Consider the following 18,840-nt stretch of genomic DNA (forward strand, 5'->3'; position numbering starts at 1 on the left):
TAATGGTACAAAAGTAAGACCATTTTTGCAATTATTCAGGTTCTTTTTTAAGCATCAGTCACTTGTATCCTAAATGGAATAAATATGTTTGTGAGTGGCATCTGTGAGACACCTTTTTTGTTTTAATTATAAAAAACTTATTTTTAGCTTTTTTACTGATTTGGAGTTCTATTAGTTATGATTTGCTAAACTCAGTTACAAAATATCAAAGATAAATGAGTGAAACAATAATAATAAAAAAATATTTTTATTGTATTTCTTCAAATTTTTCTTTAATGTCACTTAATCCTTGAATTGAAACACAGACATTAGACACTAATTGAAACACAGATCTAGCATCTGGCAGATACCACACGAATGATTGTTTTTGTCAGCCATTCATGTTTAGTTAACAAAATCAAAAGTGACGTCATATTAGAGCAAAGGGTTAGATATCTTTTATGTGGAAATTTGAAACAAATAAGGCTTTTAAACTTTTGACTTTAGTCGGCTGATTTGATTTCTGCCCTCATAAGAAGGGATTTGCAATTGTCAAATTAAAAAAAAAAAAAAAAAAAAAATCCCTATACCTTCTGTATTATTAATTAGCTTTTGTTAATCAACAGAAAATTATTGCCGTATTCAAGCCTAAAGATGAAGAACCCTATGGCCGTCTTAATCCAAAATGGACAAAATGGATGCATAAACTTTGTTGTCCATGTTGTTTTGGAAGGAACTGCTTAGTTCCAAATCAGGGTTACCTTGCTGAGGCTGGAGCATATTTAGTAGACCAAAAACTTCAGTTTGGAGTTGTTCCAAAAACTAAGGTAATAATAATTATCATCTAAGAATTCTTAAATATAATATACATACTGACTTCTTTAGTATATACATGCTGACTCCTTTAATACCATTTTCATTATTCAGTTTAGCTGCACAATAGTGAATGAATGCATTTACCTGAATTTATTATTCCAAGTATCTGTCTTTTAATTTCTTCAGCCAAATTTACATTATGATTATGCTTGGACTTTTCCTATCTTATTTTTTGTTTATCAGTTATGTTTCTGAGTTATTGCTCTTAACTTTTCAATTACTGAAATTTGAATAGCAGCAAATGATTTTTATTAAGAGTAATACTATTTCAATCACATCTGCTAAGAATGAATAGAATAGAAATGTTTTGACATTAATTTTATTTCAATAGGCAGAAAAGTTCAGCCATTTTTGTTGTTTCTTACATTGGGACATTATACATTGGGACATTACATTGGGCTATTATACATGTTAAATATACATTTAACACGTATAATAGCCAGTGTACAGTGTAATACCCAATAGCAGTGGGAAAACTGGGTTTGCTGCTTAGTGCATCGATCTTATATTGTGGCTACTCTTTGCCACGAGTTGCCTTGTATTGCAGTATACTCTAATAAATAAAAGGGACTGCTCTAGTGGAGAAGTACAGATGGTAGACGAATAATGGAAACACCTGTGATGAGATTTACAGATATATATATATATACTAATATGGTGTTGGGACACTCTTTGCTTTTAAAACAGCTTGTATTCTGTGTCGAATAGATTCAAATAAACCTTGAACTGGCTTAATAGGAATATCGGACCATTTTTCATGTTTCAAGCTCCTTGGGTGATGATGGTGGTGGAAATCTGCTTCTCACTCTCCTCTCTAAATATGCTACTGTGGCTCAATAATATTTAGGTATGGTGATTGTGCAGCCTGTGGGAGATACTTAGCCTCAGTTTCATGCTCCTCAAACCAAGATTGGGCACATCTGGTTGTGTGTATTGGAGCATTATCATCTTGAAACATGGTATAATTTGTAAGAAACAGTGTTTGCACCATGGGTTGAATCTGCTCACTCAGATTATCAAGGTAATCAGTGGCAATAATTTGCCCATCAGGGTGATGATAGGACCTAAAGAATATCATGATAAAGCTGCCCAAACCATTGTTGATCCTCCACCATATTTTACGGGTGCCACAAGTCAGTCATGATGATGTGCTTCTTTTGGCATTTGCCAAATGTTAAACTCTTCTGTTTTGGAAAAAGTGAATGATGATTCATCTGAAAATATGACATGTTCCCAATCAATCATAGTGTCCAGTTTCTGTGCTCCTTTTACCATTGCATCCTCTTTCTGGCAATACCATCCGTAACGAGTGGCTCGAGGTGCCTCCGTAGCCAGGTGGGAAGGAACAGCAGTGCGTAGCACACGCTTCTTGATTAGACCGGGGTTCGAGCCTGTCACCACCAAATACGGAGGATGCGGAAAGGTCAGGGAATGACCACCGCATATCCCGGAGCAATATGGCCTTAGTTGCTAATGCTCCTAAAAACCAAATAACAAACAAACAAACAACAAACGAGTGGCTCTTCCATAAATTTCAGCTTTATGAAATGTTCTTGTCAAACTGTTTTGCTAGAAACTGGATTACTGAGACTTACATTAAGTTCCGCAGTTATTTTTGAGGGAGTAGTTTTATGTAATCATGCTATAATCCTTTTCAGTGTCTGGCAGTCTCTTTCAGACAGCTTTTATTTTCTGCTTTACCCTATGACATTTTGTGTTTCCATACTTGGTAAATGTAGACATCAATTTTCCCACTAAACAATCATCAACAAATTGACATCTTTGGAATTCAGACAGGTCAGTCATTTTCTTCATGTACCTTTTTATATCACTTCTAAATAAACATCAGTTTTTATCATCTTTCTTCACAGTACTACCTGCAAGAAACAAAAAAAAATCAAAAAAATCACCATGATACGTTCATAAATACATCATGCAGCTATTACTCTCATATCAGGTTTCCATTATTTTGTCCACCCTTTGTATATTTAATTTAAAGTTCATGCTACTACCCAGACTCAGGTTATGAATCTGAAGTCTCATCAGTTGCAGGTAGAAAACTACACACCCGAGCAACCCACTGACGAATGCTATGAAAGATATATAGTCATTGTACATGTGGCCTCTTTCTGTATGTAGCTGTGAACAACACGATTGTACAAAAACGATAAATTAATCAAGGATGTCTCTGTGGGATGCTTTAAAAACTCAATATTAGGACCTCTATGCTGGAATATAGTATTTGATGAACAGTTGAAGAGAAAAGATGTAAAAGATGGAGTGGAAATGATAGTCTATGCAGATGGTTTTAATTATGGTGAAAGGCTGCTCTAAATCTGAAGTAGAAAATAACAGAAATAATATATTAAAAGAACTACATACCTGGAGCTCCATGCATAAACTAAGTGTCTTGCAAAAAAAAAAAAAAATAGTATTACAGTAGTAATATAATGCTTCTCAAGGGGAACTTAAGTTAAACCAGAACACGCTATTGCATATGTACCATTAGCATTAGTAGAGGCATACGATGCAAGAAAGCAAGCTTATACAGCATCAGCCAAAAAAAAACAAAAAAAAAAAAAAAACACTTCTCATTTCAGCCATCTATTCACTCCTAAAGTTTGTCCAGTTCTTCCTTGAATTTATTTAAGCTAGCAACTTCCACAAAGACAGATGGAAGTCTGTTCAGCAATCAACTACCCCAGCAGTTTTCAACTGGGGTGCCACATAATTTGGGTTTAAGTTATTTAAACCTATTTTTTTTTTTAAATTTAAATATTTATTTCATTATAAAAGGGTATATCTTTATAATTATATTATTATAACTATCGCATGACATTTTTTTAAAAATATTATATATGTACACACACACACATATGACCCCGTGTGCCAAGCGTTTCCGTGGCCAAGCGATTTTCTGAGCTCTATAAAGCGATTCAAAGCGTTCTCCTTTAAAGGAATCACTCTTCTCTTTAAGTTTCCCGTTAGTTTCTCATAAGTTCTTTAAAAAAGCACAGTAGGCTTCATCCTACAAGTTGTAAGTTAAGTCAGGAAAGAAAAGACACCTTTCCTTTTATTTTTATTAGAGTTTCTAACCCAACTAACCTAACAACCACTTGGCTACTCGTGGCATTACTCCTGCCTCCCCATGGCGGGGCCGGTAACCTGAGTGGGAAAACCAACCCTCAAGGCCAAAAGGAGTACAAAATGGACAAAGAAACCTTTCGTCTGCTTGATCAGTTGAGATCACCTACTGATAAAGACCAACCTGATCATGACTCCTATCAAAATAAAAGACAAAAAACAGATCACCCAGCCTTTCTCCTTATTCATTCTGTATCAGATTTTCATCTGAGCAAATTATCCCCATTTCTAATCCAGAAATTCTTGGAAAATGCTGCAGGATCACTGAAGATGGTAAAGCAATTACAGTCTGGAGATCTGCTGGTAAAGACAATGAAGCCAAAACACTCAGAAATATTATTGAAACTGACTACATTGGGTGGAATTCCCGTGAAAATAACGGCCTATGCCACTTTGAATACATCTAAAGGAAAGGTTATGGCAGAGTGGGACCTCATTAACATCTCAGAGGATGAAATTGTGCAAGAATTGACAGATCAAAGAGTAATACACGCAAAAAGAATATTAATCCGGAAAGATAGAGAATTGAAGCCAACACAGAACATAATACTGACCTTTAGTACTCCAAACTTACCAACAGTGGTTAAAGCAGGGTATCTGAATTGTTGTATACGTCTATATATACCGAATCCCATCAGGTGTTATAAATGCCAGAAATATGGACACTCCCAGGTAGCATGCTGTGGCACTATGATTTGCCCAAACTGTGGTTCAGCAGAACACACTCAAGCTTAAGTACTGTAACCTCCTTCATCTGTCCCAATTGCAAAGGTAACCATACAGCATATTCAAAAAATTGTGAAATGTGGAAAGTGGGGAAAGAAATACAAAAATACAAAACAGAAAACAAAGTAATGTATCAGGAAGCCAAAAAGCATATTGTACAGTTTATGCCGAAACATATTAATGCACAAGTAACCAAAAACAGTCATTCTGTTGCCACTCAAACTGACATTACAGTCCCTCCACACGTTTCTTTTGCAGATTGGGCCAGAATGCTTAATGCTAAGCCACAATCTGCCAAACACAAGCAACTGGAACAAGGAATTAATACTCCAATTTCAGTTCCGCCCAACATGCCTGAAACTACGAAAAAAGCAGACAAAACAGTACCAACAGATCATGCTCAGACCAAGAAACAATTCCCTATACATATGGATGTTGACAACAAAACTAACCCAGAAGAAACTATATTAGAACTTCATGCAGAAGAACACATGGATACAGAGAGAGACCGGTTTCCCCCAAAAAAGACAAATAAAACTGATCGTTACAAACAAACTGCTCCAAAAAAAAACAGACAGATCAAAACTTAACTCCTAAAACCAAGTAATGCAGCACATACTTCAATGAAATTGCAGAGGCATATGAGCCAATACTGATGATATATATGACCTGATCAATAAGTACAATCCAGTGAGTGCTTGTCTGTAAGAAACAAATTTAACACCACAGGTAACTCTCTCAATTAGAAACTCACAGAGTACAGAAAAGACAGGAATACTGCAAAATCCACACATGGAGGAGTAGCAATACCAGTTAACTCTAAAATCCCAGTTCGACATATCTCTCTGCAGAGTGACTTAGAAGCTGTTGCTGTGCATATTGTGCTTGGAATAACACTAACTCTTGTTTCAATATACCCCCCATCAAATAGACTTTTCATGCTAAAATAACCAGAAGATCTTATAGCACAATTGCCAGCACCTTTCTGTCTTTTTGGAGATTTCGATGGGCATCACCCATTGTGGGGATCTTCACACATGGTTAAAAGAGGACATCTGATAGAGACATTACTGAATCAATAGCAGTTAACCTTACTAAATACTGGCCATCACACTTATGTCCATCTACCCACAGGTTCCACTTCAGCAATTGATCTGTCAATCTATTCTCCCATACTGTTCCCCAGTATGGAGTGGTCAACCTTATATGATCCACACAACAGCGATCATTTTCCAATTATATGTAAAATACAAACAAAACAATCCCACTATCCAGATTACAGAGTAAAATGGAAATTCACAAAAGCAAATTGGACAAAATATTCAGTCTGTGTTTATTTTGATGATCAATTTATTAAATCACAACCAGTAGATGAAGTCACCGAGCGCATTACCACCCAGATTTTGGCAGCAGCTTCTGAGGCAATTCCTCAATCTTCTGCAGACCAAAAAAGACATGCAAAACACTGGTGGAGTGAGGCCTGTAACAGTGCAAAACAAGAAAAAAATAAAGCTTGGAACCTATTTCGTAGGTTTCCTACAACAGCCAACCTCATTTTATATAAAAAACAAAAGGCAAGGGCACAACAAATCAGAAGACAAGCCAAAAAAGAATCCTGGATAAGATTTGCCATTACCATCATGAAGGACACCAGCAGTCGGCTGATATGGAAAAAAATCCAACAATTAAATAATAAGTGCATTCCTTTTTCTGCTCCAATCTTGATTAAGAATGGATGAGAACTGTCTTCCCCAAAGGAAATAGGTGATTTCCTTGGAGAAACTTTCAGTCAAATATCATCAGCATCTGCGTACGACAATTCTTTCCTGAAAATCAAAACCTCTGCAGAAAAATATAAATTAAATTTTAACACCACCCAATCCCTTCCTTATAATCAGCCATTCATCTTAGCTGAACTCCAAGAAGCTCTGAGCAGATCAGCAAACAGTGCAGCAGCACCGGATGGAATCTGCTATATAATGCTTAAACATCTAAATAATACAGCTTTAAGATTATTACTAGTTTTCTACAACCGGATATTTCTTGAATGTGTTTATCCTTCCTCATGGCATCATTCTGTAATTCTTGCCTTTCCAAAACCAGGGAAGGATCAATTGCTTCCACAAAACTCCCGACCAATTTCCCTAACTAGCTTTTTAAGTAAAAAACTAGAAAAAAATGATACATAGGAGATTAAAATGGATCCTAGAAAGCAAAATGCTGCTAAATATCAACCAATATGGTTTCCGACAAAACAGATCCTGCTTGGACCTTATGGTAAGAGCCGAAACTAACATTCGCAGTGCATATGTTAAAAATGAACATCTAGTAATGGTGAGTCTAGATATTGAAAAGGCATGTGATACCACATGGAGGTATGGCATTCTTCGAGAGCTGTATGCTCTAGGGTTGAGAGGACACATACCTCAATTCATCCAGAACTTTCTTAAGTGCAGAACCTCTCAAGTTCATCACCAGAATGTACTTTCACAATATTTTATTCAGGAAGAAGGGGTGCCCCAAGGGTCTATTCTTAGTCCTACTCTCTTTGCAATTAGACTAAACACCATGATGCAGAATATTCCCAAAACCGTAGAAATATATATGTATGCCGGCGATCTTGCTATATCATGCCATTCACCAACCATTAACAGCATGGAGAGACAGTTAACAACTTTCCATAAATAAGTTAGAGACATGGACTGTACAAAATGGTTATTGCCTATCAAAGCAAAAGACAATTGCAGTTCATTTCTGTAAAACGCACAGATTACATCCAGAGTCTGAACTTAAATTAAAAAATCAACCAATCCCTCTTGCCAGCAGTATCTGCTTTTTAGGTTTAATATTAGATACTAAACTTAATTTTGCCATGCACATAACTTATCTCAGAACTCTCTGCTTGAAAAAACTCAATATACTCAGAGCCATCTCTGCCATGGCATGGGGTGCATATAGATGCACTCTCCTGCATTTGTATTGTTTGCTCATCGGGTCCCATCTAGATTATGGTTCAATAGTATGCAACTCAGCGAGAAAAACTGTACTTACAAGACTGAATACCATACAGCACAGTGCTCTTCGCACTGCTCTTGGAGCTTTTCGAATATCCCTGGTCCAGCCTCTATATAGAGGCAAATGAACCACCACTCAACCTCAGAAGGAAAATGTTATTCCTCACCTATGCAGCCAGGCTTAAAAGCCTTCCAGATCATCCGAATTAACCGCTACTTTTCAGTCCCGAAAGGATAACATTCTATAACAATAAACCCACTGAAAACAGACCAACTGGTATTAGACTACAAGAGTTGATGCATTGCTGGAATGTTCATTTTGAAAACACACTGAAAGAAACCAAAATACCTGATCTGTCTTGGTCCTCAAACCCACCTTACTGTGACACCTATTTCCAACAATGTGGGGAAAAGTCCCTGGTAAGCTGTTGCATTATGCAACTGCATGAAGGATATGCTGCTAGCAATGCACAGAGTTGCTTAATATATACTGATGGCTCAAAATCAGATGCTGCCATAGTTGCTGCAGCAGTCTTTCCCACATTTACAGTATCTGTATCTCTCCTGACAGGATGTAGCAGTTATACTGCAGAACTTTATGCAATCCATCTAGCTATAGACAATATCAATATCTGTCTCAACACTAATAGTTTAATATATACAGACTCCATGAGTGCGCTTTCCGCAATAAGTAACAATTTCTCAACCCCCACATCCCATAGTAAAAGAAATCCGGTCTCGTATAAGTCATTTGAGGAATCTGAATCATACTGTAAGTTTCTGTTTGATTCCAGGGCATGCTGGCATCACAGGTAATGAAACAGCAGACCAGGCAGCCAAGCACCCAAAGAGCAACACACCTTCATCTTACCAAGTACCCTATATAGATTTCATAAAACATAACTGACGTATCTGTAGGGACCAATGGTTAAATATTTGGAAGACACATGTAAACAATAAATTATTTGAAATTAAACATGAACCACAAATATGGAGCTCCAGCTTGAGGAAAAACAGACATGAAGCAGTAATACTGGCAAGACTGCACATAGGGCACACACACCTAATCCACTTGTTCCTGCTCAGGGGCGATGACCTTCCTATATGCAAGCATTGTTCATTACAACTAACAGCTCAACATATTCTGTTAGACTGTTTGTATTATTCCCATATCAGAAATACTACTTTCCTCTCTCTGACTCAAATGCAAGAACCTTTATCACTAACCCACCTATTGGGAAACAATGCCAATCTGGATGAGCTTTTAGCTTATCTCAAACAAATTAGACTTTATGAATATATCTAATATCAAATAAGGCAAACTCCGGTACCATTCCAAATATTTGAATAGGCACATTTTGGCCTCAGTTGCCCCTGATCTGCAAAACACACACACACACACACACACACACACACACACACACACACACACACACACACACACACACACACGGCATTGGATCTAACAGGCAGCAGTAGGGATGCCACAAAATAAAATAAATTACTTAAGGGTGCCATTATTAAAAAAAAAGGTTAACACCACTGAACTACCCACAGGCTTTGTCAGATGTCAGGAAGGCAAACTTTCTGACATCTATTCTATTACTGTCATTCCTCAATTTGAGTTTTATGCTCCCTCAGGCTTGTAATCTGAGCAAGAGGAAGAATCCCATCAGCATTAAGTCTGCTCAAACCGTTCAAGGCCTTATATACTTCAATCAGATCACTTCACAGGTGCCTAGTCTCCAGATGCTGCAATTTGCAGAACTTAAGCCTTTCTTCATAAGAGCACCCCTTTGTTCCCATCACCAATCTTGTTATCCTTCTCTGTACTCGTTCCAGCAGCTCTACATCCTTCTTAAAATGAGGCCTCCAGACCTGTATACAGTACTCAAGGTGTGTCCTGACCATTGCCTTATACAAAGGAATAATCACCTCCTTATCCCTGCTAGAAAAATTCCTGTATATCATTCACAAGACCTCATGTCCTGCTCTGGCAGCCTATCTGCACTGCTCAGAAAACTTCATATCCAACTGCACAACCGCCTCCAGGTCTTTCCAGTTCTCCACTACCCTGAATGTAGTACCACACAGTTGGTACTTTTCTCTGGAACAGAAGTTAAACTAACAAGTCTGTTGTTCGTGTCATTTTTGATCCCCCTTTATGAATTGGGGATACATTTGCACATCTCCAGTCTATGGGAACTGCTCCTGAGTCCAAGGATACTCTCATTATTATGGCTTTTTTTTTAATTTAAAAATTCAACATGTTAAAAAATTAAAAATTTAACATTAACCTCAACAATTTCTCCTCCACTTTGCTCCCAATTATTACAAAATAATTTAGCTCTCTGTTAGAGTTTAATAAGCTTTTGTCCTCCACTTCCCTACAGACATTCCTCATGTTGGAATGTAGATGCAAAGTACTCATTCTGTTTGTGAGCTATCTAAGCAGGATCATCAACAGTCGAACCATCGATATCAAGTGGGCCAATCTGATTCATCCTCTTCCTTCTAGAGTTTACATAAGTAAGGAAGTTTTTGCTGTTTTTCTTAGCATCCTTTGCCAAAGATTTCTTGTAATCTGCCTTCACTTGTCTAACCTCCTTTATGGCTTTATTACAGACTAGCTTATATCTGCCATTGGCTTCTGTGTCATCTGATAATTTGTATGCATCTGACGCATTTTTCTTCTCTGCCATGCATCTCATTAGTTCATCTGACATCCATTTACGCCTAAACTTTGAACAGTATTTCTTAGTTGGTATGAAAAGCCTAGTAGCTTCCAAGATTAATTCCTTGAATGCCCATTTAGAATTTGTTGTTGTCCCACTGTATAGATTTTAAAAACTTGTCTCAGACCACTGTTATCACCTTTATGAAAGCAAAAACCCTTCCCTTTACCCTTGATGGTAGTTACATCTTTAAATAAATCCCACATCAGTATACTGTGATCACTGTCATCTAGTGGTTCCTTTATCTACAAATTCAATAATTTAGTCTTAACCATGTAAGCACTTTCAAGTACTTAGGTTCTGCTCATTGGAGAAAAAGTTAAGAAATTTATAGCCGTGATTTCTAGGGTTACCAGAACTGAGTGGAGTATTACTGACAATCATTATAAAGACAAGGAATTGTGACTGATTCTTTGTGCTTGTGTGGAGAATGTGAAACCTGCACTCTTTTATTATATGAAAGCCATAGTTAGTGACTTTAAAAGCAGCTTAACTCAGAAAATTGATTCAGTTTCCTACAGAGATGAATATAACCTCAAGAAAAAGACATCCTCAAGACTTTTCCACTACTTGAAGCTCACGTTTGAATGAAGAAAAGAATGGATGATTCTCAATAATAACAGAGCATGATGAGTTGCCATATGACTTTTTAAAAGTGTTGATTGAAACTGGCATATTTAATTTATATCTAACAAAATATTTATTTATCCAGGGGCTCACATCTGGTGAGTATGGGCTTGGCTAACCCAGGGTCCTGAGCTGGATATCATCATTTTTCTCTTTCTTGGTGATTCCTTTCTTCTCTCTCTCTCTCTCTCTCTCTCTCTCTCTCTCTCTCAGGGTAAATTATGTGAAAGGGCGCTGATTCTCTTTAAAAATTACAGCTGTGAATTGAATTACAGGCTCCGAAAAAGCGATGTGTTTTCCTTTTTATTTACATAATTGTTATTTTATATTGTACTTTATACGTAGTCTTATAGTTACTCTGGTTATTTTTAATTTTAATTTAGATAAAGAGTTTTTGTAGATTACTACTTAATATACATAAAACTGTTATTTTGTTCGAATATTGCAGCCATTGTTTTTGTATAGAGTGGTAGGGAATTCAAATTTTTAATTGTGGTAACTAGGTAGCTCTAACGTATAATTATATAGCGTAATACGCATCACTGCATTTAGGATTCTATTAGATAGCATAGTATTGACAATTAATTAATTAAATTTATTGATCTTATTAATTTAAAATATCATGTCCCAGACTAGAGCAGCAAAGCAATGAGTACAAAGAGGCAGGAGTACTGTGACTCGGGGGAGAACTGAGGGGGGGCGATTCTCCAACGCATCACAGCCTAAAAAAATGTGCAACTTGTGAAATGTTTGCCGAACTCTCTGCAACAGAACACGATCTAGCCAAGGAGGATGTCTTTGTGTGTGCCAGGTGCAGAGTGCGTCTAGAAATTAGGCATCAACTCAGCTTTCTACTGGGTATCTATGAGAGCTTGAGGTGTAGGGTAGATGCCCCTTGAAGAAATTAATATGAGGGGATGTCAAGCTCTCAGCTGCCCAACTCAATGCCAGAGCTCACTCTTAGGCATCAGGCAACACAGCGGCAATCTCCAAGACATAATATGCTGGTCCCAAAGGAACTAGTTATTGTTGGTGACTCTATTGTCAGGGAGACGGGGAATATATTGTGTAAAAAGGATAGATGGAACAGGACCAGGGTATGTCTGCCAGGGGCAAAAGTTGATGACATTGTAAAGCATATATCTTCTTTTAAGGGCACAAAAGGTGATATTGTACAGGTTGGCACCACAGGTTGGTGATATTGTACAGGTTGCTTTTCTATTGTATAGAAGTGGCAATTGTGCTTTATTTTACTTAAATATTGACTTTAAAATCAATAATAAATAAATAAAATGACAAAATATCTACTACAAAAGTAAAAACATTTCTTTATAGATCATCATTTTAAAAACACTGTATTTTTAAGAAATACTGTACAGAAACTCCCTGACTTACGTAGCGGTTGCATTCCATGGAATGCTACGTAAGTCAGAATTTCCCCCATGCTTGTGCAGCACTCGCAACTGTGCTCGCTGAATTGATTGTTTCAAAAAAGAAAAGTTCGACAAACATGTAAATAGAATTATTTATTGTATTTATTCAATTTTTTTGGGTTGCAGGATATCATCTGTATATCTGAGTGCAGTCAGTGTTCTGTTTGTGATGCTGTGGACAGCTGCGCAACCACAAAGATTAATGGCACCCCATACCAGCAATCCACCTCCACTAAACTGACTGTGTTGCTGTATACATACATGGGGTTGCTTTGGATTCATTTTTCTTGCCACACTAGGACCCAAAAAAGTCTACCTGCAGGCTGTGCCTGAACTTAGTATGAAGAGCACATGATGCCATTCCTCATCAGTCCAATTACAATGTTCAAGCATCCACATTCTTTCCACCTTATGATATCAAGAACTCAATACAATTTCTGATAAGAGAGATGTTTATCCTACTTCAGCATTGTTGATAGTCTATAACCCTTATATGGACATCTATAATTTTCTTGGAACTGATTCCACTGCTGATGATACTTTTTTGGCACACCAAACCATCCGCATGCAACTTGGCACTGTCCTGCCTCTGGTTTCCCAATAACTCTCTTATGACTAATCTCAGATAGACCCACCTGAGATGACATTTTGGATGTTTCACTACAATAATTGACAAGTGTTTGTCTTTTTCAGATGTAATTCAGAAATGAGATATTTTTGAAATGGTTGAATATTTAAAAAAAACAGTCGTAATCCTGAATTTGTATGTTCCTTACCTGTTTGTTGAAGACCTTAGTAATTTACATTTGCGTATTAGTTGAGAATGTGTTGTTATTGCAACACATTCTCAACAGCAGTATGATAGATTTTGCAGTGATTCCCTAATTGATTTGCCCAATATGCTCATGCCATGCAGATGGCACTAATAGCTCTCTAGATTTACTTTTCAAGCAATTTAGTTTATAGAGTACACTGAAAACCATTTAATGTATTAGTAGGTTTACTAGCCCTATTTTCAACATTTGTGCATAACTGCAGTCCTTCCACATACAGGGGTGTATGCTTACCTCTGATTTCATCTCTTATGATGCAGTTGTTGGTTTTTATGTGCATCAGTAACTTAGGCTCTATTTGTGCCATTGTTTATTATGGCTAAACAAGTGTTTTTGTGGGCCAATTTGCATGTTGTGAATTCTGAAAAATTGAGCATAACTGTGTTTTGCAAACTTTATTCCCCCCTTCCCACCCAAGGTCAGCTTGAGATCAAAAAATTGCAACTAATAATCCCAGTTAAAGAGGTCTTTAGAAATTCCTCCAGTTTGTAGTTGTAGTGGGCGCCTCCGTAGCCAGGTGGGCAGGAGCAGCAGTGCATAGCACACGCTTCTTGATTAGACCGGGGTTCGAGCCCATGGCCACCGCATATCCCTGAAGAAATATGGCCATAGTTGCTAATGCTCCTTAAAAAAAAAACCAAATAACAAACCAAATGGAGTTAAACCAGACCTGTCCAAATGAATGACAAGTGACAAAACAATTATACTGTTGTGGAGGACTGTGATGCAGTAATTTTTGATTTTGTGCAAATTGTATCCTTAATCTAAGTCACTGATAAAAATGACTATTCAATTTTGACAACCTGGTCCTCATTTGACATAAGCTTCAAGAACTGTGTGTAATGATACAATTGACATTTTTTATTCAAAAATGTTGATATTGGTCTTATTTATAGTTTGAATAAATTGAAGGAAGAACTAGACAAATTATTTGAGGGGATGGACTGGCGATGTAGAAAGTTTTTTTTTTTTTTTTTGTCTGAGGCTTTATAATCTTGTTTTCTTGTTTTCCAGCATCATATTTCACTGCTAATGCTAATGTAGTTGTCGTATAAAACAAATAATTAATAGATTGTTGGATAGGGAAGGCGTTTCCTCTCATAGATGCAGAGAAATAACACATCTAATGTAACTTAATATCAGTTTAAATTTTTTTTTTTTTTTATTTTTGATGGGTCACTGTCATCATCTGAAAAAGATCTATGGGCTGTGCATTGCCCCAGTCCAGTTGTAAATAATACTCTTAAAAACCACATGCTTAAGTACAAATTAATTTCATAAATACAGGTAACCCTCATATAACACGGTAGTTAGGTTCCTATAAAATCTCGTGCAGTATGACACCGTGTTATATGGGACTAAGAACCAGTACAAAAAGCGGGGGGGGGGGGGTTACATTCCTAAAGCTAACAAAAATACACCATTCTAGATTTTCCGTATATTCTTCTCTCTCTTTAAAAAATCAGTAATTTTGGTTTGTTTGTTTTTGCTTGATAGATCTTTGTCAATTTCATCATATGGAACTAAGCAGTTATGAAGCTCCCTTTTGAGCTGTGGGCTCCTTTCAGTCGAAGAATCTGCATTCAAAAAATAAGATTCAAATTGTTCGGCTAACTTTATGCCTTCCTGTATGCTTTTTTTGTGTAAAATTTGAAAGTTCAGAATTTTCAACTGCACTATAATCCTGTGAATTGATTTGATTTTCCTCGGATGCTATTTCCACCAAATCGTCTTCTCCAGCCTCTTTTTCTACCAGTAATTCTTGAACGTCTTCAGTAATCATGTCTTTTTTTTTTTAGGAGCATCGGTGACTAAGGTAATGTTGCTCTGTGTATATTGTCTATAAATTTCGTGTGTTCTGAGGTTGTTTTTCTGGATGAAAAACCTGAGTTCCGGGGAGAAAAATCATGCTATCATCGCCTGAGACCGACTAACTCAGCCATGTTATGAAAAAGGTCCATAAAAATTCCTCCCATCATTGACGGGATTCGAACCCAAGTCTTTTCCACCCGGTTTGGAGAGGACGACAATCCTACCAGTTGTGCTACCCAGGAGGGCTTCAGTATTCATATCAACAAAACCTTCCCCTCCTACTGACATAATAAGTTCTACTATCGCACGGATCCATCTGCACGGGTAGCACAGTGGTATCGTCCTCCCCACACAGAGTGGAAAAGGCCCTGGTTCGAATCCCGTCAATGATGCGAGGAACTTAATGGGCTTTTTTCACTCCGTGGCTGAGTTAGTCGATCTCGCACATATATAATGAGGTTTTTCCCCCAGAAACTGGGATTTTCTTGTCCAGCAAAAGAAGCAAATCGACCAGAGAACCCATGTAATTTATAGACAAAATAAATATATGAGCAGATGTAATCATTTACGGGTGACCCTAATATCATAATTTTTTTTTTTTTTTTTTACTACACCAATTCCATTTTCACCAATTTCAGAATCGGTTCAGAATGAACAGATTCTGACCATACATTTTTCCCACACGCATTTAATTTTGATATTTCTTTAAGCGATAAAGCTATGACAAAGCTTGATACAGTGCGCAATTGAAATTGACTTGGTGCATTATGGCCTTAGCTGCCAGTGCACCATTAAAAATCAAATCACAATTGAAAAATGTTTCCATGCCCCCATCACTTCAATAGATTTGGAATAAAAAAATTTTTCCAAAATCCATTGTAACAATTTTCTGATGTAATGAGTTTTGAAGGTAGATATAATGCCATGATCTAATGGCTGAATTAAAGAAGTAATAATAGGCGGAAGGAATGTTACTTCAATGCTTGGATGACTTAAATCTTTTGAAAGGCCTGGCGTGTTATCCAATAGTAATAAAACTTTGAAATCTAGATTTTTCCACAAGTTCAATAGCACAGAACCTAACATGGGGAGGCACTTCCGTAGCCAGGTGGGAAGGAGCAGCAGTGCACAGCACACGCTTCTTGATTAGACCGGGGTTCGAGCCCGTCACCACCAAATACGGAGGATGTGGAAAGGTCAGGGAATGACCACTGCATATTCACGGAGCAATATGGCCTTAGTTGCTAATGCCCCTAAAAACCAAATAACAAACAATAACAAACTAACATGGGGATTTCCCAACAAAATAAAATACAGGGATTTCTCAATAATTTTTTTTGCATAACGACTAATGAGTCAACAGGGTGATTCACAAAAAAGAATGGGAATGTCGCAAAATTACATCCAACATAATAGCAGGGATTTTCCCTCACAAAAGCTCAATAATAACGTGTTATGGGAAGTTTGCCACAATTCTCTGTGTTAGAGCGAAACAGTGTTATATACAGTGGCGGACAAAAAAACTGCATCACTTGTGAATTTTGCAAATTGTGTTTGCGCTGCATTGTGGGTTGCAGAAATGTTTGAAATGCATTTGTTAGATGGGATATATATCTCTGTGAATGAAATCCAATACAAAGACTCCACCTGATATACCTAATTGCCATAAATATCTTCCCAAAGGTAAAATGCATAATTAATGGAAATATGAGAAACCATGCAAATGGCAACCAAACATACATTTTATTGCATTTATGCGTACAAACTGAAATGACAAGTTAACGTAATAGTATTATGTAATGTAAAATAAGTCCTCAATATAAGTCCAGCAAAATAAGTCCTCAATATTTTGTTGTTCCTCCTCTAGTGGCAATTACAGCCTTGCAACGATCTGGCATAGAGTTAATCAACTTCTGGATATATGGTTTCCCAGTTTCGTGGTACCACACCCTTATAATGCTCTCCTGCAGCTGAATCTTACTTGTTGGCTTCTTCTGAGCAAATTTAGATGACATTATGTACCAGCAATTTTCAATAGGGTTCAAATGTGGACTGCTACTGGGCCAGTCCAATACTGTAATGCCAGCATTTCTGAGATATGACTGCACTTTAAGGGAGAAAAAAAAAGGAAAACATTGGTGTAAGTATGTTTTCAGCCTTGTGAGACAAGTTGAACTCATCATTAAATCTAAATAACATAAAACTTACCAATTTTGCCTTGTGACAAGGTGCTGAATCCTGTTGAAAAATGCAGTTTTGGATGTCTGTGTGGTGATCCCTAAAACCTACACTCCTCCAAGATAGCAGTGTAGGTTTTTCACCGTTCGGTTAATAAACTTAATTATCCCCACCCCTTTGCTTGTTATGCATCCCCAGACCATCTGACCGGCGGGGAACTTTACAGTCAGGATGGTATGCTTCCGATTTTCGTCTTCTGACGTATCACTTCCCATCTGAGCCATGCAGGTTGAATTTCGATTCATCAGAAAAGATGAGTGTCCCATTACTCTTTTGTCCATGTAAGTTGCTTCTTCCTCATTTGTTGGGTCAACGAAGGCTTCTTCTTGGGCCGATAAGCATGCAGACCACATTCCAAAAGCCGTTTTTGAATAGTTCGTGCACTTGTTTCAACACCAGAGGCCATCTCAAAGTCCAGCTTTAGATCAGGAGCACTAGCATGGCGATTATGAAGGCATAGCCATTTCAGATATCGATCTTGGGAAGGTGTAGTCACTCTCTTATCCTGATCCATGTCTTCTCTTCAAATCACCATTTTCACGCTTTAATTTCTGCACCTGGGATACTGTTGACTGGTGACAGCTTACTTTATCAGTGATAGCAGGCGTAGAAAGCCCTTCCTGGGACAGAGCAACAGCTACACTTTTTTTTCTTGGTGTCAACCGAACATATGGAGCCATGCTTACACCTCTGTGAAACAGGATGCTAATGATCGTTTATTCCCTTCCAACACCGTATTTATATGAACGGCTGATGCAATACCTTTGCTTTGCGACAAACAAAATGACTGTAATCAAATAATATCTTATACGTTTCGCTACAAATGTTACTTTTTTTAAGGTGATGCAGTTTTTTTGTCTGCCATTGTTAAGTACCATGTTGTGAGAGGATTTCTGCAATTTATCAATCATGTTAGGGCGAAACTGGGCACCTCTATAGCCAGGTGGCAAGGAGCAGCAGTGCGTAGCACACGCTTCTTGATTAGACCGGGGTTCGAGCCCGTCACCACCAAATATGGAGGATGCGGAAAGGTCAAGGGAATGACCACCGCATATCCCGGAGCAATATGGCCTTAGTTGCTAATGCTCCTAAAAACCAAATAACAAACAAACAGGGCCAAACTGTGTTGTAGGAGTACTGTGTTATATGAGGGGTGCCTGTATATATGCCTCATTTCTGATAGTAAGTGAGCATGGAAACCACTGCAAACAATATCAGAATGTTTATTATGGGTAATTTTTTTTTTAAAGTTTAATGGTAAGTAACATAAGAAGTTACCTTAAAAAGGATGATGCTGATATTTTGAAGGTTACTTTGCTTTTTTTTTTGTGCTGGTTATCTGTTATCAGGCTTACAAAGCATTGCACCCAACCAACCTACATGACACACAAAACTAAAGATATTCCCTATAAAAAAAAAGGCA

At 37.4% G+C, this 18,840-nt stretch overlaps 1 protein-coding gene across 2 annotated transcripts in view; it reads left to right on the forward strand.

Moving 5' to 3' along the window:
* Nucleotides 1–18,840, forward strand: part of LOC150087365 (phosphatidylinositol 4-kinase type 2-beta-like) — a 171,292-nt gene that overhangs the window by 24,711 nt on the left and 127,741 nt on the right. For both annotated transcript variants that reach the window (XM_090372025.1, XM_090372024.1), the window contains exon 2: nt 606–806. In XM_090372025.1, the coding sequence (XP_090228151.1) occupies nt 606–806 (201 nt within the window). The remainder of the gene's footprint in view (nt 1–605; nt 807–18,840) is intronic.

The sequence above is a fragment of the Mastigoproctus giganteus genome, chromosome 4 (assembly GCF_048544385.1).
Source record: "Mastigoproctus giganteus isolate SK-2022 chromosome 4, ASM4854438v1, whole genome shotgun sequence".
In the NCBI taxonomy this organism is placed as follows: domain Eukaryota; kingdom Metazoa; phylum Arthropoda; class Arachnida; order Uropygi; family Thelyphonidae; genus Mastigoproctus; species Mastigoproctus giganteus.